This window comes from Lampetra fluviatilis, chromosome 12, assembly GCF_964198595.1.
Source record: "Lampetra fluviatilis chromosome 12, kcLamFluv1.1, whole genome shotgun sequence".
NCBI lineage: Eukaryota > Metazoa > Chordata > Hyperoartia > Petromyzontiformes > Petromyzontidae > Lampetra > Lampetra fluviatilis.
The window spans coordinates 3,340,710-3,365,789 of NC_136286.1; the positions used below are offsets into that span (position 1 = coordinate 3,340,710).

General features: G+C 46.3%; 1 protein-coding gene across 1 annotated transcript; it reads right to left on the reverse strand.

Annotated features, from left to right (window-relative positions):
* Nucleotides 1-461: 461 nt before the first annotated feature.
* On the reverse strand, nucleotides 462-25,080 carry LOC144935054 (drebrin-like protein B). The gene is made up of 14 exons (XM_078861376.1): nucleotides 24,963-25,080; nucleotides 19,455-19,510; nucleotides 18,146-18,258; nucleotides 16,487-16,561; nucleotides 12,859-13,005; nucleotides 12,248-12,325; nucleotides 10,981-11,132; nucleotides 8,951-9,005; nucleotides 7,780-7,848; nucleotides 7,062-7,170; nucleotides 5,919-6,008; nucleotides 5,241-5,314; nucleotides 4,269-4,347; nucleotides 462-3,319 (listed from the first exon to the last, which is right to left on the reverse strand). Exons 1-14 carry the CDS (start codon nucleotides 25,043-25,045, stop codon nucleotides 3,180-3,182), a joined length of 1,320 nt encoding a protein of 439 aa, XP_078717502.1. The 5' UTR covers nucleotides 25,046-25,080; the 3' UTR covers nucleotides 462-3,179.

Consider the following 25,080-nt stretch of genomic DNA (forward strand, 5'->3'; position numbering starts at 1 on the left):
AAGGAATTATAAATATTGGTGAAAGCCCACGTATAAAATTGGAACGAAGTTCTGCATATTATATGCTTTAAATATGTATGTTGAACTTCTTTCGCACCGTGCGTCTCCAGCCGTGCGAATGGCATAGTTCACTATGGTCTCGTGCGCCCGATCAGTGCCACGTGTCCGAGGCGTCCAACAAATGGCCGTGGGGTCGTTGTCTTCCCGTGTGACCTGCCAAGCACCCAGACGGTAAATCCAAGAGAATTCTTCACAAAGAGGCCGGGGCGGATGCTGCCTCGCGCAAAGTGGCCCACGATTGATCATTACCGGAGCTCCGTTTTTCTCGGGGTAAGAGGAAATTAATCCCACTTCCAGCAGCATGTGGGTGACATTTCTAAAACATCGGCGCATTACGCTAATTGTCGCGGGGCCACCCAACGCCGGTGATGTATGGTTAAAAATGAGAATCAAATTAGACCAAAGATTACAGCTGTTTATTGCTCATTTTCAAGTACACTTAAGCCGAGACTTGTATGGTAACATTTACAGTTTATGTTTATCAAAACAAATTTATTTCTGGTAGGCAGACGAACACAAATGACAACATAACACAATGTCATAATGCATGATCAACAATCAGTCCAGGGAAAGGAGAGTCTAATAATTATCAATATATTTGTTTGGACTTTAACCACCGTGATCCCAATAACCGACAGGTATTTCAAGCATAAGTCAACTAATTACAATTTAGATTGCATCAGGCACTTAACAAAAAAATACATCCCTCCACCGTATTAGTACATAAACATTTCGATAGTTAATGATCGTTATCCTGTGTTTTTCAAGTTTCATATTCAAGAGAGATGACTGGATGTGTAAAATCATGGACCTGTAAATAACACTCTTTTATTAAGTAAGGCTGCACAATTTGTTATCATGCACTCTTGTGAGCCCAGTCCATTAGGACTGTGAATGACAATCATTACTCTGTAGGATTTATGTGTGCAATCAATGACTGCAGGCATTTCCACGAACAATAGAAATGAACATATGTTTTAATACCCCTACCAAACCTCACCTCCCCCATCCACCACATGCTTGAATAATTAAAGGCAGCAGAGAATAGAGCCATTTCCAATGAGGATAAACAACCCGGTGACCCATTGACAGACACCCACGATAAAATATGGCGGCATTTTCGAGGAAATCCTCAGCACGTCTCCCAACATCTCACAATGTCTTCTAACATTCCCCCCCCCCCCCCCAATTCACGCCGTCACCGACCCAACACAATGTTTAAACACTCATTCAGAAGCAAGCCGGTAAACTGAAAATGAGTGGGTTATCTCCTTAAACGCATCACCCTGTTTATTAAGCCTCAACTGGCTTTCATCTGGTTCAAGGGCAGTGCGCTCAAAGACACGCAGCTCTCTGCGGCGGCCACAACGCAGCACGCGAGCGCCGCCGACTGGGCGAGGTTACCAGCGGAGACGCCGCATTTCACACGATTTCAGCGACCCACGGCGAAAGTCTCGTCCTGTCAGAACTCCACTGCCTAGCAAGGGGATACGCAGCTGTCCCAGAGATTTTACGAATCCTGCACGTTGAGAACACGGGTTCCCCATGGAATGGGCCTTGAAACCGGCATGCTGTCATTATGTGACAAAGCAAATTTAAGAAATCTTAAAACGAAAAATCCCCCACCTATATATTTGAGCATTATCAGTATCATCAGCCATGGACATTCCACTGCTGGATGAAGGGCTCCTCAAGCTGCCATCACCTCTCATGACCCTGCACTGCAATACTCCACCTAGCACATACATATATATTTACCATACGTATGAAAAGAGATATACTGCAGCTGTAGAATCAATCACAACCTTGGGAAATTCTCAAATCAGAACCACATGAGGCTCAAGAGATTCGGGCACTGTTACGTGTGGTTCACTTCTAGTGCACACACGCCTCTTTGGTCCTTGAACCTGAAAGTGCAATAAAAATCATTTGGTGTCCAATCACTTAAAAAAACATCAACAAAATAGTGGAAACCCCCAACTTGCATTTACGCTATAAACTATTGTACCCTTGAAGTGCAAACAAATTTTGGGACAAATTCAATGGGCGTTGAAGTCATGCACGTGGCTCCACTGGAGAATAATCGCGCAAGAAAACACAAACAGTGAATACAAAAATATATATCGCGTCATTTAAATTGTAAGGCAGGATCTTTTTGGTATGGTGTGGATTGGAATGCATTTTTGGCTACAATATCAACATCAAGCAGAAGTGTGCAACGTTCAAATTCAAGATTGTCAAGCCGACTTGGTGGCATAAGAAGTGAGAGCGATGAGCTGTCAATGTTAAGATCCTGGGTTCCAGCCATGCGCGATTAAACCAGATTCTTACGTGGTAATGAATTGATGGGTTCATCCTGGTCGCCAATGACTGCACACGCGCATTTTCTGTGTTAACTTTAAATGTGGTTCTGCATGGCTAAATTCTACCTCTGAAAATGTAAAACATTGTGTCTGTCAAGCGATGACTCGAAGTGGTGGAGTGGGTGGGAAAGTGCTGCCCCCTACTGTTGGGATCAGTTCAATTGAAGGCATCTCAGAAGTAGCTGTATAATATCTGCTTCTGTGGGACATTTTAGAACACAAAGGATTGCACAGGTATGCGAGAGATCCCAAGTCTGTCTCATGACAAGACGCAATAGCACAATTCGGATAAAACTTGGGAAAAACATAAAAAAAGAAAAAAAATAGGTGAAGGCAAACACATGGTTCAAGGCCTTCGCATGCAATGTTAGCGTGGTACTTTTTCTGTGTTTAACCAGGGCTGTGTTCTTTTGCATGCATCATTATCAGTCTCAAGAGTGCTGTGCTTTTAACTCTCAAATAACACGAGAAAAAAAGACTTACTTAAAATAATTAAACATGCTAGCTCTGCAGGTTTCACCAACACATTCGATATGAAAACACCAGAAGATCCACCCACCCTACCACAATCGGTAATGGCTGCTGCATCAGATGTGAGCAAGCTGCCCTCCCTTCCCCCCTGCCTCTCTTTCTCTCTCTCTCTCTCCTGGAAGACCACCGGGCACCGGCTCGTTCTCGAGACATCTGGTGGCGATGACGATCCGAGCGCCCAAGGGAGCGTGGCGACATCCAGGAGAGCAGGCCCCCGTGCGGCCTTTACTCGACGAGCTCCACGTAGTTGGCAGGAAACATGCCGCGAGAGCCGTCGGGCCCCAATCCGTTCCACCAGCCGTCGTCGATCTGCTCGATGTCAGAGATCAGGTCGCCCGGGTCGAACGAGATCTCCGTGTCGTCGGCTGCAAGGGGTGGGGGGGTGGGGGTGGGGGGGTTGCATGTTAAATGCAGAGTGTGACACGCGCGGTGACGTTAAAGGGGCCACGTGAAACGCAGTGAGCGTGGCTTGCGTGGCAAACTGTAGAGGTTCGCAGCTAAATAGAGGTTGCTTTCTTCAATGAAAATGTACGACTAGTTTCGTTTAAAAAACTGCTCGTACAATTTATTCTCGTGTTATTAATATGGTTCAATACGATAGAAATAATGTCTAGTTCTATATAGCAGTTGTTCATAGAAAATTGCATCTCACAATCACGGAGGAAACACAGATACGCTGGAAGGCAGCCAGGTAGTGAGCCGATGCCAACAATTGTCCAAGCTCTGCAGTTCTCAATCTAATAAGTTGTTTTCGGCAAATTAACGAGTGTTCATACATGTGGAAGATAGGTATGATGGCGAACCACTAAATTATAATTTGAAAGACTGTAAAACTACATTTGATTACAAATACTATCAATGAATTTGAGCAATTTTAAATAAAAGCTCCACAGTTATTGGTGGAGGATTTGCATTCGATTATGGTTTCCTCACCCAACGATGCTCATTTCATACACACAGCCCTGAGCCAGTGGTGAACACGTTCCTTCGGAGTGGACAGGTAGGAACTTGGTTGGACAGCGCATTCGTGCACGACAGAAAGCTTGCGGTCACGTGACGCACTTCAACCAATGCGGGAGCGTACATGTTTGGGAGGGGCTATGCACGACAGACAAATAAGCCCCGGTGGGCAGTGTGGAGCTGTTGTTCCTACCTGTAAAATTCCACTTTCCTATAACAGGGGCGGGATCATCCCTTAACGGACAGCCACAGCCTCATGGGCTCATGCGTATTTGCTTGGCGGTCGGAGCGAGCTTTGATGAATACGTCATATTTGCTTGGCAGTCGGAGCGAGCTTTGATGAATACGTCATACCTGCTTGGTAGTCGTAGAGTGCTCGTGCACGCTGGCCCAGGCCCTCCGATTTGGCGTTCCCCCCATGGTCGGGTTCCTCCTGCACGCATGCAAGATGCACGCAAGACGCACACACGCAAACACACACACGCGTGTCAATGTCTATGGTTGAGCGGCGGCAGTGGTAACACTTGTGCCTCACCCCAGACCCTCCGGAGTTGGATTCCCAACCCAGGCGCGTTTCTCTGTGGAGTTGGTATTTTCCTCCCCCCGCCCTCCCCAGTTTCCTCCGGGTTCCCCAGTTTCCTCCCAAAGCTAAACAAAACAACGTAACTGGTATTGGCCAAACAACTCCATGGTGAAAAATTATCTACAAATTACTCGGTGGGGATTCCACATAGCAGCAACATCGTCCACTAGCACACAAAAAACGTGGCAGGACCCTCCTGACAAAGTCTTGGAGAAGCCAGTGAAGCTTGCCCAGGTAAACAAGCACAACAAATGAATCAATAGAGATACAATAATCAGTGAGAACGTCAAGTTTGGCTGGGCCCAGAGTGCTTTCTCAGATTGTGCGGTCTGCTTGCGGCGATTGACGGGAAAGGGGGGGGCAATGTCGCCAGTCAAGGAAAAAACATCGAAGGTGGCGTGCGCAGGACGGCAGGACGGCACGCACGACGAGCACTAATCCAGATGAGAGCTACGGAACGCTGCAAGCAGTGGGGGGCGTGGGGGGGGGGGGTGCGGTGGATTACCAGAGCGGGGGGGGGGGGGGACACCAAGGCCAAGCGGCAGAAAGAGTCGAGGATTTCAGCGTAATGAGATTAACTGACGCAAGCCAATTTTTCAAACGCGATCCTGCAGACCGCTAATGAACCCATCTGAATTTTATTGCAGCGCGGGGTTCAATAAACAATAGGTAAAGTAATGACTCGACGGAATAACAAAATTAAGATTGACGAGGGGCCCATTGCTCAACGGACGTCTCTTTACCTCTCGCTCCTCCGGTTCTTCCACCTCTTCTATTTCGACGGGATGCGCCTCTTCTTCTTCTTTGGGCTCGTCCACTAAACGATTGAACACAGCGACCCGACAAGATCACGGCACGCATGCACACGTGCGCATCCTTCTCACGCGCGCGCAAGCATGTCAGACGTCAAGTCAAAGTGATTCCTCGCCTAATTGGTGACCATCTGTTGCTTAAGAGTCCTGAGCAAGTGGTGTAAATTCCACGTTCCTCTGGAGGGGGCGGGGGGCAACGACACTCTCCATATCCACAGGATGAGCACTGTTAACTGCCACAACATGGAAATCATTTTATTGACCCCCGGATCAATGATAGGTCAAGTAAACTTCCAACCAGGATTTGAAACTGGCAAACCTTCCGATTACGAGCCGCTCGCTCTACTGCCGAGCCACCTGCAGAGCAGCAGTGTGAGGTCAATTGGCAATGGATGGATGAACTCAAAACTGCTCTAGTTTGTGCAGATATGCATTTCATGTTCAACCACGCGAGCATGTAGTCTCCACAAGCAGGCATGTTCGTTGATCCAAAATGTGCCTCTGGGAGGAGCACATTGCCTCGTGCGGATGTGTGTTTTCTTGCAGAAGTAATTAAAAAGTAACCACGAGAAATTATGATAAAAGCAAATGTCCTGCAAGATCTTTTACCTGGTTCTGGGTCATCTTCCCAGGGCGGCTGCTCAGGAGACGGTGGGCGGACGTTCTCCGGTTCTCTCTTCGGAGCTGCGTTTCTCGCCCCTATGCCAATGATGTAAAAAAACCCCACGCATAAATGCTTGGTCAGCGTTTGGCTCACGCGCGACAAAAACGTTTCCATTTGCGCCGATACGATTAAAATGCAAGGAGGCTAGGTCTTGCAAAGCTCTACCAATCACTCGGCACAGCCTACATTCTGCAACTCGTCCCCACCAGTCCACCGTCACCATGGCAAATTTACATCCTGTGCCTGCCCGCTCACGCATCAACCAGCATCCCCCATCCTGAGAGAGAGGCATAGTCATCCAAGAATTGCTCGCCGTGGAAAAAGGAGCAAGGGCATGACGCGAGGAGGAATGAGGGTGACGCAGTTGGGGCGACGCAGCTGCCACTGCACATCAACAGCTCGTAAACAAACCCCCAAAAAAAGGTCAGAGTCTATGTTTGATGTGCGCTGAGGATGATTGGAGCAGATTGCACTGCGGGGTGCGGGCGCTTGGCAGCCGAGGGCCTGACAGTCAGCAATAGCAATGTCTCTCTCCCGGCTTGCGTAATGTAAGAACTTCAGTACGCTTTGTGTGTCAATTACCTGCGTACTCAAAAGCCCTGCGCGTAAGTAATGTACTGCGTATATTTTTTGTCCCCCAACAAATTTCAACCGGCGGAGCTGGCTGCACTTGTATGGGCGTGGGCAGACTATTGCAGTATTGCCGCACACTGTCGTGCAATCTGCGGAGGACGAAGGCTGCGATAAAAGGAGGGCTGTGCATATTTTAGAGATGCATGAGGATGCAAGTGCTCACGCGTCTGAAGGGGTGAATATTTTCCGAAGAAAATGAGGATTGCAGTGGGGGGTATATCAGGTAGTCTCTGAGGCTTAAGAATATTTCATTCGTTTTTTTTGTTGCATGAGAAAGCTGGGAGGAAGCATTCTCCAGTTTGAAAAATATTAAAATTGGCATTGCCATTACGGGCTACGAGAAATCATAGCCATACACGTCGACAAACTTTCAAAGAAAGAGTTTTCAAAATAACATTGCATGAAAAAAAAACTTCTGGTAATAATGCATGTAGCTTGAAGGTCACGCGGCTGACCGGGTAGGGGTCCTTGAGGGGCCTCTGGCGCAGGGGACGGGCGTCCAGCTTGCTGCCTGAACATTTCACGCGGGTCAGCGGCCCTCTGGGACACCAGCGAAGCAGCCTCCTGGAAATTCAATGACAGATTTTAATTAAATTCCCACATTAATTATGGCACGAAAATTTAACGTGTCCCAACTAGCAGATCTGAAAAAACAAAAATGTCACTGTCGCTTTAGCGAACTTCAAATTTCTTACAAATGGGTTTAGCGAGAGGTGATTTGAACAAATTACCAGCTGGTGGCTCTGAACATAAATTTTCAGTGAGCATACGTCAAGACAGAGGGGAGCGGTGGTGCAGTGGTTAGGATACTGCGCCATGAATCCAATGATCTTCGAGATTGATTCCCGGTTAAGGCTAATGTAACCGGGCGAGCGATATCTAAATCGGTCCTGGCTGCCTAATTTGCCAACCGGCAGTGACCAGCGTGGTGAAGCATTGGTCAAACAACATGGATAGGCTTTTATCCAGCAGTGCATTGCAAAGAACTGGGAATTTGAAGTCAAGCCAGATTTTATCCCGCCTCATGTGGCAGGCACACTAAGTGTAGAGCAGGAATTGCTGTGGCAAGCTAAACACTAACACCCGCTCGTGGCTGATGATGCAACGCAAGCACGGGGGGAAGAGTGATTGGACCGATTGGCGCATTTGACGCGTTGGCGATTTGGCACTTACCGCGGCTTTGCCTCCACCTTCGTTATTCTCGCGCTGCCGATCTTCGTGCGAGCGGCGCTCTTGCTCTGCCTGTTGGCACACGCACACGCCCACACACAAAAGGACGACCAGCCGTAGTGAGCGCAGCGTAAATGTCAGGGCAGGTCCCCGGCTCGCGGGCACACAAGAGAATGGTGCAGCGAGAACTCCAGCCTGTACTCAGGAGTGTGCTTGTGTTGACCAAACGCACTGGGTAATTATGCTTCAGGCTAAGTGGACCTAGGGGGCAGGGTTTTCCAAACTCCGTGACCCACCACGGAGATGGCTTTCGACGAGCAACTGTCTTCTCCGTTCAAATATAAATGAATTCCGTACGTACTGCAACGCCCCGGATGACTGCCGAACACATCCCTTGTAATGCAGGGAGTGCGTTTTAATTTTAAATGGTGCTTCCGATATTACGTGGAATATGCAATACACACATGCAAGCACAAGATAATGATCTAAATCTGTCACATGGGAGGTTTTTAGCAATCACAAGGCGCATATAGCGTTTAACGACTTAATTGGATTCAAATGGAAAAAGACTGCTAAACGTGGGAAGGTGACCCGTTGTGGCTTGCAAAGACTGGAGTTTGGAAAGTCCTGACCTCGGTAATACCGACACCAAGTACACACAACATATTGCACTGCTGGGATCGGTCGGTAAAGAAATTTGTGGCATGCGGTGTAGCTGCCACACGACCAAATCGCCAGTGCGCTCCAAAAAACATCGCCACACAAAACGAACCACTGCAAGCACAACGCACAAACACACACGCACGCACAGCAATTACACGCTTTATTACGTATTCGTACAATGTCATAGAGACATACATCACATTTATGCACTGTGTCGTCAAATCACCGTGGAGCCAACGGAGCCATGGGGGTCAACACGCTGGGGTCAATGCGGCGTGTGTTAATACGAGAATGAAGAGATCGACTCCTCTTTGTAAAAGCCTTCGTTGTCCACTCTGCTGACCAGCTGCGCCCATTAAAAGTAGCGGAAATGTATTAAGCGATGTTAATAAATGAATTGCAATACATTTATAGGGGGCATTTCATCCGTAGATCGCAACACGAACTTCAGAGTGAGGACGGAGCACAGGAGACAGGAATAAACGCGGCTACATTTTCCAGGCAAGCTCACCCATTTCTCCTTCTCTCGCGCTTGCTTCTCCGCTTCAGCCCTCTCCTCGACCTCCCTGCGAGGAGAGAACGAGCTTTCAACGACGCTTTGCCGCTGGAAACGCTTCGGTGTTAGGTTTCACGCGTGCGGCAGCTGCAGGCAGGCAGGACCAACATATTAGGGCTTGTATTCGTGCAATTTCTGGGTATGCTATAAATCAAATTCATACCCAACACCAACACGAATTTCAACAAAATCACATTAGCCTCTTTTCTTAGCTCCAAGTTTACTGCTGCTACTGCTGCTGCTGCATTACAGAATCCAATCGTTGACAATTACCATTGGCTAATCATTTTTGGATAGATGCTCCATTCAGGCGTTTAAGTTTTTTTTTCGAATTTGGCACAAGGAAGCAAAATGAATTAAATAACAAAAAACCCAGAAGAGACCACAAATAAAAATAAACGTATCCAATGTAATGTATTATGTTTCTTCATAGAATTGCGCAAATGCACTTTCAGATATATATTTTTTGTAACAGACCTCATATGGCGTAAAAGAGGAATTAAATGTGTTATTTACTACTGCACAATGTTTAAACTCAGAATTGGAATGAATAAGTTAAGACACAAGCTCGCAACAAATCTACGACAGGTATTGTGAACAATGAAAAATAGTCCTCAGAGATGAACCCAAAGAACAAACAGATGTTATCTGACATATATAAGGGATGTTATGGGAAACAAAAACTTGATAACCCACATATGTTAAGATAACAGATGCTAACTTCATTGCAACACTTTACAATCCAGTGTCGATCATATCCCCAAGAAGTCCACATGATGAACTTAACAATTAACTTTTCTAAACCATTGAATCTGCCTGCTCTCAACAAAAGTCTCCTTTATGGATAATGACATTGTGGTTTGTCAAGTTTTCCAAGACGTCCATCCTGTGCAAGTGCACCTAGGCTGCTCAACACAAGCTTCAAAGCTTTGCCAATGGTTAAAAGGCCAAATTAGACGATTGAACTGCTACAGTGAACTCTAGTGGTGTAACTGGACGGACGTTGCGTAAAATCTAATGAGTAACGTTCCAGGCACTGACAGAGAAACGCTTGAATGTAACTTTAAAGTACTTTTGCACATTTCCCTCGCTTACAAATTCCTGCTGGACTGTGCAGAACACCCGGCTCTTAGTATCTACAAGACAAGAGATATTCCTAGTTTTGGTTGTGTCGTCCATGAACATATGTTGTACAAAAAACAAGATGCTTTGCTAATGGCTTGTCACATTACCGATAAGCCACAGGCATTGAACCATCGATTAGCGCGGTTGGTGCTAATTGCGGTTGGCTACGTACGGTGCGAGAGAAGTTCAACATACTTACAGACATCAATCACGAGCAAATCAGCCGAGTATGTATGCATGTTGAAACTTCCTTTGCACCGTACGTGGCCAACTGTGCTAATTGGAGGTGCAGGAGTTGCGAGTACGTGGGACACACGAGCACCCGGCTCCTCGGCGGGGAGTACCGCGAGCAGTGAGCGGGTGAGCACGTGCACTTGTATCACCCACTTCTTTTGAAATCCTTTATATTAAGTTCGCTTGCTTGCTTACGACCGTGCAAATCTTTCGGTCGTTTTTTAACCCACTTCCCGTGATCCAATCGAGCTGACATTTTCCACACAGACTCGTTTTGCGTGACAATGAATGTTCGTGAAATTTTTTTTCCAAAATTTTACACTTTTTAGGACAAAAATATCAATTTAATTACCAATTGCTTAATGGTGCAATGCAATCATCTGACCCATAGGTGGCAGCCATCTCAAGCCAGAGGACGAGAGGACTCTAGCCGCCACGCATATAAAGGATTTATGGTGAAAAACTTTGTTTTTACGGGTTATACTTGTTTACAATTTTTGTTGACAATTTTTGTTGGCAATTTACAACAACGTTTGTTATAAACGTGAGATACTGAAGCGAGGTACAACAGACAGAGAGAGGGAGGTCGCGATGGATATGTCAGCCCTGCGCTGCCGGGCACGAACCGCTGCTGGGAGATCTTCTTCTCCTTGTCGCGGCCGTGTCTGTCGCGTTCCGCAGCCTCCGCTTGCTCACGCTCCTTGCGCTCCGCCTCCAGGCGCCCGCGCTCCACGTCTGCTCGCTTCTGCTCCTCCGCTTTCCGCTGCGCCTCTTCTTGCTGCGTGGACAGACTCGAGTTAGCGCCCGGCCCCGTGGCCAAATGACAACCACACACCTCTGATTTGCATGGCTGGCTACATACGGTGCGAAAGAAGTCCAACATACATACATAAACTATTACATTTTTATTTTTTATTTTACCAGGTAAGGCCTATTGAGCTATATAGCTCTTTTTCATAAGCGAACTGGTCACAACTGAAATGTCAACGAAGTGGCTTATCATGTGGACATTTATAGCAGCCAAATATAAGGAAAAAAATATGCAAACTCTAAAGATACAGACATCAGGGTCGGGCTCGAACCCACGACCTCCTGTATACCAGGCGAGGTAGTTAACATCACAACAACCGACTTCGTGGCCCCATTCCCGTCGGATCTCGGAATGAAGCAGGGCTGTGCCTGGTTACATCATGGATTAGCGACTGCATGGGACAAGGCGTTGTACTTATCCAGTATAAAAGTAAATTTAATGTGATGGGGTATTTTGTGCGCAGGCACTGATGACCAGGCTGAGACCACCAACTTGCTAAAGGTGACAACCTGGTTTAATCTTTAATGACGCGGGTTCGAACCCAAGATTTGAATGGTGCCAGTTGAGAGCTCTTAACCTCTGAGCCACCCGGGCACCTCTGTGTAGCTGCAATTTACAATGAGCTATTGTTATTTTGTAATCAATCGCAGCTCGGGTACGGGTCTGCTGAAACCCGGTCTTTCTCAAAAGAGATTTACGTAGCGTTAGTAAAGTGGGAAATGTCACTACAGTTTTCAATAATTTATTTATAGGTAAATACCACAACTAAATGAGTTACATGTACAAGATGCAGTTAAACTGTGCATGCAACGAGCCAAACTGCATTGGGTTTCATTTGGTTTGAAAAGTACTTGGGGATGAGCTCAAATATAATCTGAAAGAGACCACATCCGCACGGTTCGCAGTTTCACTGGCACGACAAGCTCTGCGCAAGACTCCATTAATCTTGACCGTGGCCTGCAGTGCTCACACGCAAGCAGGGCACATCTCTTCGTTTCCCTGCCGATGCGCGGCAACGCACGCGTCACTAGCCGACCCCGGCCACGCAAAACGCGACTCCTCAGCACATCTCTCACACTCACTTGCGTTTTTTCCCAAAAGCTGTTGTCCTTCACCCTGCGGATTTCGCTGGCAGCGTCCGTCTTCTTGTACACCGATGCCTGGACGCCGGCCACAAGGACACAGGCAATTAAAAGTGGACACTCTGCAAAGTACAGACTTACGTCTTTTGCATGCGCAGCAACAACACTCAGCAACCCTAAGCAATCTTATATATATAAAGATAACACATCGACTCAATCAACTCAACAATACTGTGATGCAGTAGCTCTCAATCTCCCCCCCGCATCCCCCTCTAGATGGGTTGTGCCCCTTTCTGGGGGCGTAAAAACCTTTCAGGGACTGGGCGGGTGCAGGCTGCGGCATGGATGCCGTGCAGGAGAAGGTAAAATAAGAATTAGCACTACATTCACGCGAGATGTAAACAGCTAATCTGCGTATTGTGGCCTTAGTAACCTTGGTGGGTCGGGGAGATGAGTGGTCTTAACCGGGAGGGGGGGGGGCGCGGGGGGGGGGTTGAGACGCACTGCTCTAATTCATGGCCGTGGATTATTGCGGTGTGTTGAGAGGTTTTCCACTCTCCGTAGCGAGCGGGTGAAGCGAGGCGCCTGCGTGTTTTATTTAATTCCCATACCACGGGTCCCTGGGGTTTGTTGTCGGCCACGCGAGGCTTTTCCTTGTGGATGCTATAATTGGAGCCTGACGCTTTGGCGACCTTCTCCCTGATCTGGTCGGGTTCGACGTCCTCCTCTGAGCGGGCGTTCACCGTCACGTGCGCGCCCTGCGGAGGGAAACAACAACGGCTCAGGACCGACACTCTCCGTCCGTGCACGACGCGAAAACTCGTCGCAACAGGAAAGTGCGTGCGGCATTCGAAACGGCCGTGGCTCTTGAGCTGCTGGTCTGCACAAGGCCGAGGGCATTGCACGTGTGTAAGATGTGGTCGTCACACGAAATGCATGCAAGGAACGATGGGAGTGGTGCTTCTCCGCTCTTTGCGCGCAAACCTGAGCGTGTTGCAATAACTTCATGACGATTTTTTTTTATAGAGCGCCCTCTACAACGGTAGGTCTCGGAGTGCTTTGCACGAGTAAAGACAAGCCGCGAGTCAACGTGCTGTGAACAAAAGCGTCACCCTCCTCTGGCACAATGAAATCACATTCCGTCTCGATCGCTCACCCTATTTTTGTCCCTCTCTTAATATCCAGCCTTAGATCGATACGTTTGGCTTCACTGATGCATCAAAGTGCCTCATTTTCTGGTAAAACAATACGCACGCGCATGAATGCGTGTGTAACACTGGCAGAGGTAATGGAGTTGTTTTAGCGATTTAACATTTACAAAAAAATGCAATCGCTGTGTCAAATTTAGTCCTATGCTTTTTTTGGTTCATTCCTTGGCAACAAGCTTGTCAAAAACAAGCTCCACAGCAACATGATCAGAACAGGTGCCAGATGCACTTTTATGGAAACCGGCACTCGCTCAAAGGCTCTCATAAAACGTAGAAAGTGAAGCGAATTTAAGGAAACGTGAAAAGCTTCTCTTTCAGCGTCGAATTTTTTCCGGCGCATTAGCGGTAACGGACACCGGTAAATGTGCTCATTAATGGAGGACATCAATGGAAGTACTGAATTCCAATCCGGTGCGCCCATAACTTGCCCTCGCGCCCCCCCCCCACCCGCCGCCGAGAGCCGGCCCCTTAGCGGCCCGCGCAGTGACGCGAAGCGAGCGACACGCGGTGGCGTCGGGTTACACATATCCCTTCTCCGTCCACTATTTTTGGGAGCACTCTGCAATTCGTTCGGCACACACGACACCAGACTACCGCGTCCTTAGTGACTGCGAACACCCCCCCCCGCCTCCCGCTCCCCCCCCCCCAAAAAAAAACTGCAGCACGTCCTTCTCTGGCCTCCCATCAGCAATTCAAGTTTCCGCTGCATTCACAAATAAATTACGTCGCTCATTGAAGACGCTGCCAGCTTTGGCAATGACACAGGCCAGTTTAGCCGCTGTGGAGTTTCATCGAGGGTTATAATGGCATGCATTTTCGTCAGCATGTTCATGTCCAGCGCCAGTAGGTTCACGGTCAAACTCTTTTAAAGGACCTTTTTTTTTTAGAATCTTATCCATTATTCAAGCCAGACGTGCCAAATGTCTAGAATACCTTTCTGCACCTCAGGACCACATTGGCATCCCTGGGGATAAAACTGTCATGGCTGCACTGTGACATAAAGCAGCAGCAAGCCTTGTTGAGCACACAGAGAAAGCCAGGCATTAAACGGCGTGAGTGGTAAGGGCCAAATGTTACAGCCGGAGAATAAGCGATGGAAATGTACTGGACGACTCTTACCCACACTCGTTAAACTTGAAACACAACTCAAAACACAAAAATACAGCTAATGTGGCTGTAAACAATCACACTTTGCTGGGTCCACACACGCACAGGATATGAGATTTTAACTCGCAAAAGGAAAGTACTGAAAGAAAACAGTTTAAACACATTTGTAGTGTTAAAGATAACAGTGGACGGGCATTCAGATCACTGTCTTTGTGTCGTACATGAACCGTTCTCATAAGAGTTTTGCCGATCAGTCAAAACACTTGCCACTGACATTTAAGGCTGTGATGCTATGAATGGGATTTTTTATTATATTTTGCAAGTATGCTCTTACTAAGATGACGAGAAAATTTACTGTAAAATCGTCCACGATAACAATTACCGATCAAAGCACTCAAAGTGGCCATGGTATATTTTAAGAGAAGAATAAAAATGTAATCAATGATGACATTTAATTAAAATTGTCTGACGCACATTAACGGCATGTTGTTTTTAAAGAACCCCGCTCTAAATGTTCACATCTTTTCGAAATTGTTCAAATTCGAAAATAGATTTTAAAAAATGTGTTTTTTTAAACATTACGTTTATAAACAACGAAATTAAATTTAATGCGAGCTTGGCTGTGATTATTAATGAAATGTGAAGCTCTCTTTGAATCATTCACATTCATCAGCTTCCTGTGTTCGAGTGTGTGCGTGTGTTCATTTGCGTGCTTGTCCGAGCAAACAATATCTCTGTAATGGTTTCCCTGATCTTGACAACATTTTAAAGAGATTGCCTGGGACACTGCCCATATTTCCTGAGATGTATTGTCAGGTCAGAAGGTGAAAGATTACCATAAACAATGTCACCAAATGTTATTGCGGGTAGGAAAGGAAGTTGGTTAGATGGAAATGACCACTCGATTTTATCGCACACCCCGTGTGTCCGTGCGATTCAGGGGGTTGGAAACGGCAAACGGAATGGGAAAATGGGGACTCTGCTACCACACCAGGACATTGGACAGTAAACACAGCCCTGCAGACTTATCAATCCCAGTGTGATGTCGACAGCAGGCCGGAAGTTGGAAAGGGGGTGACATCGGTGTGGGGAAATAAATAAATAACCAAATATAAACATTCTATCTGCCAAACATTTTTTTTGGGAGGAAAGTGAGCCAAGAGCAATCCAAATAGATTGGGGAGCAAAGATACGCACGGTACGTAACAGAAAACAGCGAACCAGCAATGGGTCAGAATAATGTACAACAACGAAAGCAAACATTAACATGCCCCACCAAGAGTCTTCCAAACACCATATCCACAGGCTGGTATGGAACTGTAAGTAAGTACATTATGAACCCTCAACTCTTGTAACCTGGGTCAAGGGTCGGCAACCTACGGCTCCGGAGCGACATGCAGCTCTTTAAATACTGGTTCGTGACATTATTTACATCCATTTCGGCTATTGAAATATTGTTTTTTACATAATTAATAAAAAAAATTGCTCTTCTTGTTATTTTGGTTGCCGATCCTTGACCGAGGTTATCACGAGTGCGCAAAATGGATTACCACTTCCTTTTTCGATTTTTTTTCCTTGAATTTTTTGCCTAAATATTAAAGATATTCTTTACATATGATGATGATGACACTGATGGATTGTTAAAAAAAGTAAACGGGCTTCGGTAGAATACGTCGCGAGAAAAGTTTGATGGTCGAGACCAACGACAGAGTGGCAGCCAAGGGTGGGAACGGCGCCCGAGAGAACATCCAGAGAGAAGCGGCAGCGATGAAATGTGCAGGAGAGCTGGTGCCGGATAGATTGTTATATCGCAGGACCAAAAGAGATTGCGATGACGGCTTAGGAAGGCATTCATCCAGCAGTGGATAGATTATGGCTGCTGCTGCTGATGATGACGAAGGGTATATTTGGCTGGAGGGCTCACCTTGAAAAAGGCAGCGATGGCACTCACATGATTGGCACAGATCCCTTTCTGGGAATCCTTGACTCCCTCCCCAGTCTGCCGACCAGGAAACAAACATTACAATCATCAGCAAAGTGCAAACAATGATTCCATATACACATTTATATATATTCTTACAATGAGACAATTCTCAGCTGGAGGCATGATTTTTTAAACGGCTAATTACTAATGTTTCATGCGCCATAAATGTCTCTTTAAGAGGTGGAGCAGAGGAAGTGGTTAATGCACTGTACTATAAACTTGGGGACCTAAGTTCGATTCCTCCGGACACGGCTGACACGGATTGCGAGTGATACCTGAGCTAGTCCCGGGGGTTCCCCGCCCACCAACCACACGATGACCAGCGTGGTGAAGTATGGTCAAACAATCCCCATGATCGACACGGCATGGCGAAAGCATTCATCCAGCAGCGGAATGACAAAGGAGCGTAAACGCGAAACATTGCCTTGGATAGTTTATTGCAAGAGAAATATCTTCGACACGTGGCACAACCTTGGCATCTGCTCAAGTTCAGGTTTATTTTGTTTATCTGCCGGTGGCACAGACCCCCGATCCAAGTGTTGCCGCTCGGAGTGACAGGTGAGAAAAGCCACACGGTCGTCGACTTGTGAAGGCTGTGGACAAACGTGGATGACTTTCAGCCTATTGGTGTGCTTTTACACCTCTTGCTGGGAGCTAAATTTGCAAAACTGAATTCAACATCTTGATTTAAGCCACAATATTAAATGTGTAATAAAAAGTAGTCTCTTTTCAATAGCTTGTAGTGCATGATGCTTATAGTTATTTGAGTTCAATAACGCGTTGTGGTGAATCTTTTCCACTGGGAAGATGTTTCTGCCGGGAATGTGTTGACAAATTTACGATTGTTTGTGTAATATTTTACTGTTATAATGCTGCTTGGCCGAATCACTTGAAATGTTTTGTTGTGCCATTCATCTACCCCTCTCCTCCCAGGGGGGAGGGGGTTGCTCTTGAAAAAGAGCTTGCTAGCACAAATGGGCCTTCCCCCGGGAGGCCAAAGATAAAATATTTGAATTTGTCCGCTGTTCATTAAATTTCCTCAGACCGCAAGGGAGCAACTTGAGTTGGATGAGGCAAGCTTCAGATTCACTCAACCGCATGATAAATATTGTCACTTGTTTTATTCAGCAATGCCTCACCGAGGAAGGTCCTCTATTGGGATGACTGGCAAAATACTTTTCAATTAATGTTTTTAATGTGGGAGACAATACACGTTAATGGATAACACTCATAACGTGTAGGGATAAGGCTCAAAGATCCACACAGATGGGTTTGTGAACCAATGTTTACTTGTAGCCATCTCCAGGCTATCTCACAACCCAGTGACGTTCACAGATCCACACAATCCACCGCAACCCTTTTCCTCCACAGCAATCCACCATAACAGGATACTAATTTTTACAATTAGGCCAGGGTCATCAACAAACGTGTCGAGTTTTTGTCATTTTTGCGTCACCAGCAGCAGCAGCATCACAAAACTACATTTATCGAAACTTTCAAGTGATGGATCGCAGGCGTGCGCCGCCGACACCACCACCGCCGCCGCCCCCAGGCCCAACTGGTTGACTCGCTGACCCAAGGATTGGTCGACTCACTCACCCAATTGATGAGGACGTACTTGGACAGGCCTGTGTTTGGGTCCTTCACCCGAGCAAATGCGTACATCACCTTCCCGCTGCTCAGCTCCTCCACCATCTCCTCCAGCCCACCCGCTGCATGTACAGACCCACAGAGACAAAGATCCCCCCTAGAGTCGTTGGGGCAAGTGCAGTTAGCGCGAGCATCTGTTCATGCCAGCACGGGGCATGTGCAGGTGTGGTCTGGCCACCATCATGCCCGACTGCCTTTGCTTCCCTAGCACTGACATTGACACACACTGCATCGGGTACTCATTTACAAGCTGAGTCGACCTAAGGGAAGCTCACAACCGGTTCAGATAATCACCACTGATGTTAGTTACAGCCGAGAATCAAACGCAGGTTGCTAGGTTTGAAGCACAGCACTCAGTCTCACACGCACGGCCAAATCATTCAAGCGTTCATTCATGGAGTCACAAAGCCACCTCCGCTGATATTTACATGAGTCATGATTGCACGCGCAAATATATCAATGCAAAAAATGCAACACCCATCGACATTATAGCAAAAACATTAGTGCAGTGCAATGTTTTTTTTAATAGAGATGTGACACCTGAACAATGTTATTGTACTTGCTATACAACGACAGAGATCAATATGCGACATTCTTTAAATGCAATCGGTCAAAGCTTGGGCAAGATGCTGAAAACATGTTTACGTGGCACTTTGTGCTTTAGGTCCGAGCCATAGCATTCTGTACCCGCAACATCTCAACAGGACTAGCATTTCCTCTGTCTTCTGCCAAGCCAACCACAACCTTCGTATTAAAAATGCAACATTGAGGGGCTTGAAATAGTGATATTTAACTCGGACCAAAAATCTCACCACGTCATATTTAAACGAGGTATCAGTGTCACAGTAATACCCAATTTCTCATGTTAACTACAAAAAATGATTGTACTTCTACAGTACTTTTTGTCAATCCACTGCTGGATGAGGGCTTTCTCACACCATGCAGCACGTGGGAGGATTATGTGACCTTACTTCACCACGCTGCTCAATGTGGGTTGAAGACGGATAGCAAAGATGTTGAGACGTAATACGGGAGAATGGATTATGTTGCACTTCCCGATATTGACAACATAGCCCCATAGGCACCCTACAAAAACATGTTTTTTATGCCACGGTGATTGCCCTTCCAAGCACTATCCAGGCGAAATCATGCTACGCTTCTGAGATTGGACAAGCTCAGTTGCATTCTGGGTGAATTGTTTTTTCCAAAAATGACTACCGGTGCAAAATGTTCTGTGCGAACCCGCGCAGCTACTTACATCCTGTGCCGGCCGTTTTAACATCGTTGCTGTTACCTTCGTACGTGAATAGAGCCCTATGAGGAAGAGAAGACACGAGTCAATTATTGTTGTGTTGACACGGTCTGCCCTCCCTGCAGACGCCATGTGACACTGCCAACATGCAGGAGCAGGCCCACCCGCCCCATTTGCGTGCCACCGTCACGGGAGATGAGACAGCGTTGGGAGGAGGATATCGCAGGGCATGTCAGTCCACGTTAGGCAGTGCTCACAACCTTGCAACTGCGGGAACATTTGAATGTATAAATTATATTTTTTAACCCCCCCCCCCCTTAAAAATACTGGGAACTTGCTGATTTAGTGAGTACAGAATGTTATTCTGTCGTAAATTAATATTTGTAGGAGAAAAGACATGCCTAATGCATAAGACACGATTAAGTGTTTATTCTGGGTCTCGGAAAGAGAAGAATATAAAATTACACTGCACGTCATGGTGAAAATACTTATTATACACACGGGATGCATAATTCATTCTGCATCTTTTATTCCATACCAAACAATACACTTAATATTCTTGCAAGTACAACACTAGCCTGCACTGCAACCACATTTTTCCATCTTAGCAAGCATTTGCATCATGTGGCAGTCGATTTAGGCGAAACAAAGCAGCAGCACATCTTATGCTTGTCAATTTAACATAATACCAAAAAACAAATAGCCTGCCAGTACAGTGCCATGATAGAGAACCTGCCTTCTTGATGGCCAAAGAGGATTAAAATTCCTGTTTGACAGCCCAGGACATGCTGCCTGGGTAGGAATCGACATGATAAGGGCTATTTGTTTTTTGGGTTGTCCCCTTATTTTAAGCCGGACAATTCCAAGAATGTATATGAGCACCATCACACGTAATGCCACTTTGACAGCCAATTTAGACCGGCAGATGACCTTTGGTGGCCAGAGGATTCATTCATTTTGGTTTACTGAAGATAAATCCCTTTTGTCTGATTGTAACAAGGGGCTACATAAGCCTAATGAGTGTTTCCTTGCAACGAAGAATCTGCTATGGGAATGAATACTAGAAAACCAATTTTGTGAAAATATCACGGCAGAGCTGTTTAAAGAATAACGCTGTACAAAGGTAGACCAGTGGAAATATCTAGGAAGTGCAAGAGTAGAAGATGTCAAAATCTGAAGTGAAATCACAGCCAATATTTTTTTCAGTTCTTCCTACCAGAAGGATTGGAAAAGATTGAAAAACAATAATTGTAATGACTGTGATATGAAATGTAGGAACCTGTACATTAGGAAAGGAAGACATCAGAAGAGGCTTTAGAATTTAAAAAGAAAGTATGTTTGGGGTCAAATGGGAAAAACATCCACTGGACAGAAAGGAAAAATCAACAAGTTCACAAATCTGATAACGAACATTCAAAAAGGCCATCACAACTAAAGAGGGCATATATTTTCAAATGGGAAGTCTTGCTTAGGAAAGCTCTAGAAGCAAGGATGCTAGAAATTAAAAAGGGCAGAATGGATTACATGATAAGAGAGACAAATATTCGGAAATGAAGAGGAAATCACAAGATCATACTTGGTGGAGAAACCTTGAGTGGAGACCTCGCCTTTAGGCAGATAAATTGAAAGACCCGGGATTACTTGAAATAAGAACAGCAAAATAGCACAGACATTGTTGAAAACACGAAGAGAAAAAAGTTGTTACAAAACCAAGGATGTTTTTGAGCAGGCCCTTATGTAATTAGCCACACCCGAACATTTGGGTCGTCTATCTATGAATTATTACACAATCTGTCACTATCACATATATGCAGGCGGTATCACCAGCTGTCGTGCTGGCGTGCTGTGCACACAGTTTTGTAGGGCAAGCAGAAGCAATTAAGGAAAATGGATGCATATTGTGCAGCAGCAACTGTGGGTTGTGGCCATGCGGTGAGGGCAACGTGTTACCTACCCAGCGAGCTGAGTTTTATTCTCCACCGTGGCTAATCGGAAGCGATTTAGGGTGTCCACCCCTCCCACTTTCACCTACCCTCACTGACCAGAGTGGTGAAGTATGGTCAAACCCCTACAATGTAGGAAGGCCATCGCCCAGCAGTAGATTGAGAAAATGGGCTGTAAATGGTTGTTATTATGATTATTTGTTGTGCTGCAACATTGCGCGGTGTTCAATGTTCACTGTCCTGGGACCACACCGCCGCAAACACATTTTAACTCTTTTTCGAGTTCCGTGCGGAGGGTCAATCAGAAGTTGAAAACTTCCACGGGTCTCTAATTTATCAGCAGGAAACAGAACGCTGTGTGTGTGGCTCCTAAACAGGAAGCCTGGCTTTCAGCAGCTCACACTTCCCAAAACGACTGTGTGGGCATTCGCTGTGCGGTCGTGTGCACCGCACGATGCACTTACAATCATGTTCCATCTATTGTGGAAGAGGGCTAGTGCTGGTAGCAGACAAACTTAATGGAGTTTTCAAACTCTGCTGTTAAAAGTGTAATGTGTTTAATGTAGTGAATTGATGCTTCTAAATAAGAAGGTATTAACGGGTTATAACGTGTACAATAAACTTCAAATCAAGTTAGTTAAGTACAGGAGATGTGTCTTGTGGGATACTGATATAACAGATTGGTGCTGATAGTGGCAAGTTGTGGGCTGTGGACATTATTGAGACAATGGACTTGCAAAATACTGTGTTAACAACACACTGAACTGCTTTGTGGGTTAATGTTGTTGAATCAATATGTGCATGTCGTAACCAAGGAATTACATCATTCTGCTAACTAAAAGCAATGCTAACTACATGTTTTGAAAATGCATTTAGCAATGGCTTTTCAACTAAACTGAATATAGATGACTCGTTATTTTATTATTTCCATAAAAACCCAAATATTTGTATGCAGTGACTAGCTTATTTTCAATTGCTTGGTCAATTTAAGTGTCAAATTTTTCATGTGTATCCAGAGAACTACTCCTATACTCGAACCATTTGTCAATAACACTGCCTTAAAATAAAAATATATACAGGTGATGTTTCGGGTAATGGGCCTTCTTCGCAGCACAACAATTTAATAAATTATTTAGTGACTTGACAGCTAATGATACGTAGCTTATACGACTGGAGTCAAAAGCAACCAAAAAAATGCATCGGTTCCAGCAGTTCATCTGCTCTATGATAATAAATCAAAAGGGCAGGCGTTAAAAGTCACGTTTCAAAATCATACACCGGATTGACGTGCGCCATTAGATACGGGTGTTTGAGCGGGTGCTGGATGAGCCACTGAATCTTGAACCGGTTTCCCATTCCAGCAAACAGAACTGTAGTGTATAAACTGCTGAGTGGTGAATAGTGGACACATGATGAATGGTGAGTGGCGTCAGGTGAGCGATTAATATGTGGCAATGGTCAGGTGAGTGGTCACGTGTTATACACATCACCACACCCACAGGACGGACTGTAAGTGGCAGACCTTCATACCAAGTAGTTAAATTACACATTACCAAGGCGGGGAACCAGTCTATCCAGAATATTCATAGAATTGGTGATTTGAAAACATGGTTAATCTAAATTGTCTTATGGTTGTTGTTGGCTTGCACCACATTGTGATTTTTGCACACGGTCTTTTAATACGGTTTTTTGTGTGGAATATTTGCTGGTTTATTCCAGGATGTTTCTGTTGTGCGACGTCGCTTTGGGATGTTCTGTGTTCATATTTAGTTTGTTGCGGTTGCACCCGATTTAAGAGCCGCATGGTTCACAGGGCTATACCTAATAAATGAAACTTGAAAACTTAAAACAACAGGCAAGTGGTTCTCATAACGAGGGCGGGAATGTACATTTGCACCACGTTTCTACCAACATAAATACAGACAAGTAGCTGGCACAGTTGTAGAGCGAGCGGCTCGCAATGAGAAAGCTGCGAGTTCAAATCATGGTTGGGAGGTTGACTCATGTTACATCCCCCCCCTTCCTGGACGGTCAAAATGAGTTTCCACTTTGGTGGGCTCCTCTGGAAAGACTGCGCTCACACACAGCCACGAAAAGAATGTGGAATGTCCCACTGCTGGCTGTCAACAGGACACGAGCATCGCCACAAATGCAGCAGGAAAATCACGTAAGACTTTTTACTGGTAGGAACCTCCTGGTAACACCAGCCCACAGAGGATTATTGTGTCCGTCGTGCAAGGAGGGGCTGGATGGGGAGGGTGGGGAGGGGCTGGGTGGGAAGGGGCTGGGTGGGGGGGTGGGGCTGGGTGGGGAGGGTAGGGTAGGGAGGAGCTGGGTGGGGAGGGAGGGGCTGGGTGGGGTGGGGCTGGGTGGGGTGGGGCTGGGTGGGGTGGGGCTGGGTGGGGAGGGGCTGGTCACCCCGAGATGCCCTTATAAAACTCAACGTTTAACCTACTCACGCCGGCTTGTGCCCGCCCTCACAGTCGGGCATATTTGCGAAATACACCACGCCGCCGTTGACCCCGGCCATTGACCGAGCAACCCAACGTTCCTACCAGCTCCCTCCGCAGGAATGTGTTTTTCCTCGCCCAACTTTGTTCATGAGAAAGAAAGAAAAAGTTTCAACGCAGATGGGCGTGGTTGTGGCTCTGCATTCCTGCGATCTCGCGCGGTGGAGGCAAGGGTTGATGGATCACGAAGACATTTACGAAAACTCCCAAAGCTCAACGGCGAGGTTTGCCGTCATCTCGCAGTTCAACAAGTGGATTCGTGAACCCATCTGTGCGGATCTTTGTGAAATTCCCTTTGCATTCCCCGGTTTGCCCTTCACGAAGCAAAATATTAATTGAATTGCATTAATGACACAGCGCATTGTGAACTTTATAATCAAGTAATATCCCATCGAGTTAAAAGATTCCTGTATACCCCAACAAAGACCCATCATGAAACGAGTCTTCACACTCAAAGAGTATTTTTTCTCAGATATAAAAAAACTAAAGCGCTTATTATGTTTTGATCGCTTTGTCAATCCACTGCTGCTTGAAAGCTCTCCGACCACGCCGCGTTCGGTCACAGAGGTGGTTCGACTATACTTCACAACGCTGGTGAGTGAAGAGGTGAGTGAGAAGGTGAGGAGGAGGTGAGGAAGAGGTGAGGGTATCTGAATCAATGTCCACATATCACTCGCCACTGCCCCTTACCGCGGCCACGAATCAGGTAGCATACTTATGAGCGCAAGTGTGTTAAACGACAGCGCCGTCAATTGCTGCCATTTATACTACTGTACTGTATATATATTTTAACCACCTTTTTAATTCATCATGAATAACAACTCGCTTGCTCCATTAAGTTCGCTCGGGACAGACCCCCGAACTCCGCCCCACCCCCTTCGGGCCTGGTCGCACTGGCCGGGTGACGGCGCTCCGCCCTCGGTAGAGGCAACTAGCCGAGGCGCCCTTGACGCCCCGAACAAGGAAGCCGCTTCATTTAAAAACAAACCCCTCCACTAAAAAACTTGAACGTCGCTTGAAGGACAAAGAGGGAGAGTTGTGTCTGTGTGTGAGACACGCACCAGTCGGTGTCTGACTTCTCGTCCACGACCTGCTGGTACGCTGCGAGCAGGGACGTCTTGTTTTTCGTCAGGTTGACCGCCATGGCTGGTCCCGTGTGGGCGCCAGGTGTCGATTCCT

Excerpts from the sequence above, each read along its gene's own strand:
- LOC144935054 (XM_078861376.1), bottom strand. The coding sequence starts at position 25,045 with ATGGCGGTCAACCTGACGAAAAACAAGACGTCCCTGCTCGCAGCGTAC. Across the intron at positions 13,006-16,486 it reads CCATCGCTGCCTTTTTCAAG|GGCGCGCACGTGACGGTGAA; the intron begins GTGAGCCCTCCA and ends TTCCCTCCGCAG. Across the intron at positions 7,849-8,950 it reads CGCGAGAGAAGGAGAAATGG|GCAGAGCAAGAGCGCCGCTC; the intron begins GTGAGCTTGCCT and ends GTGTGCCAACAG.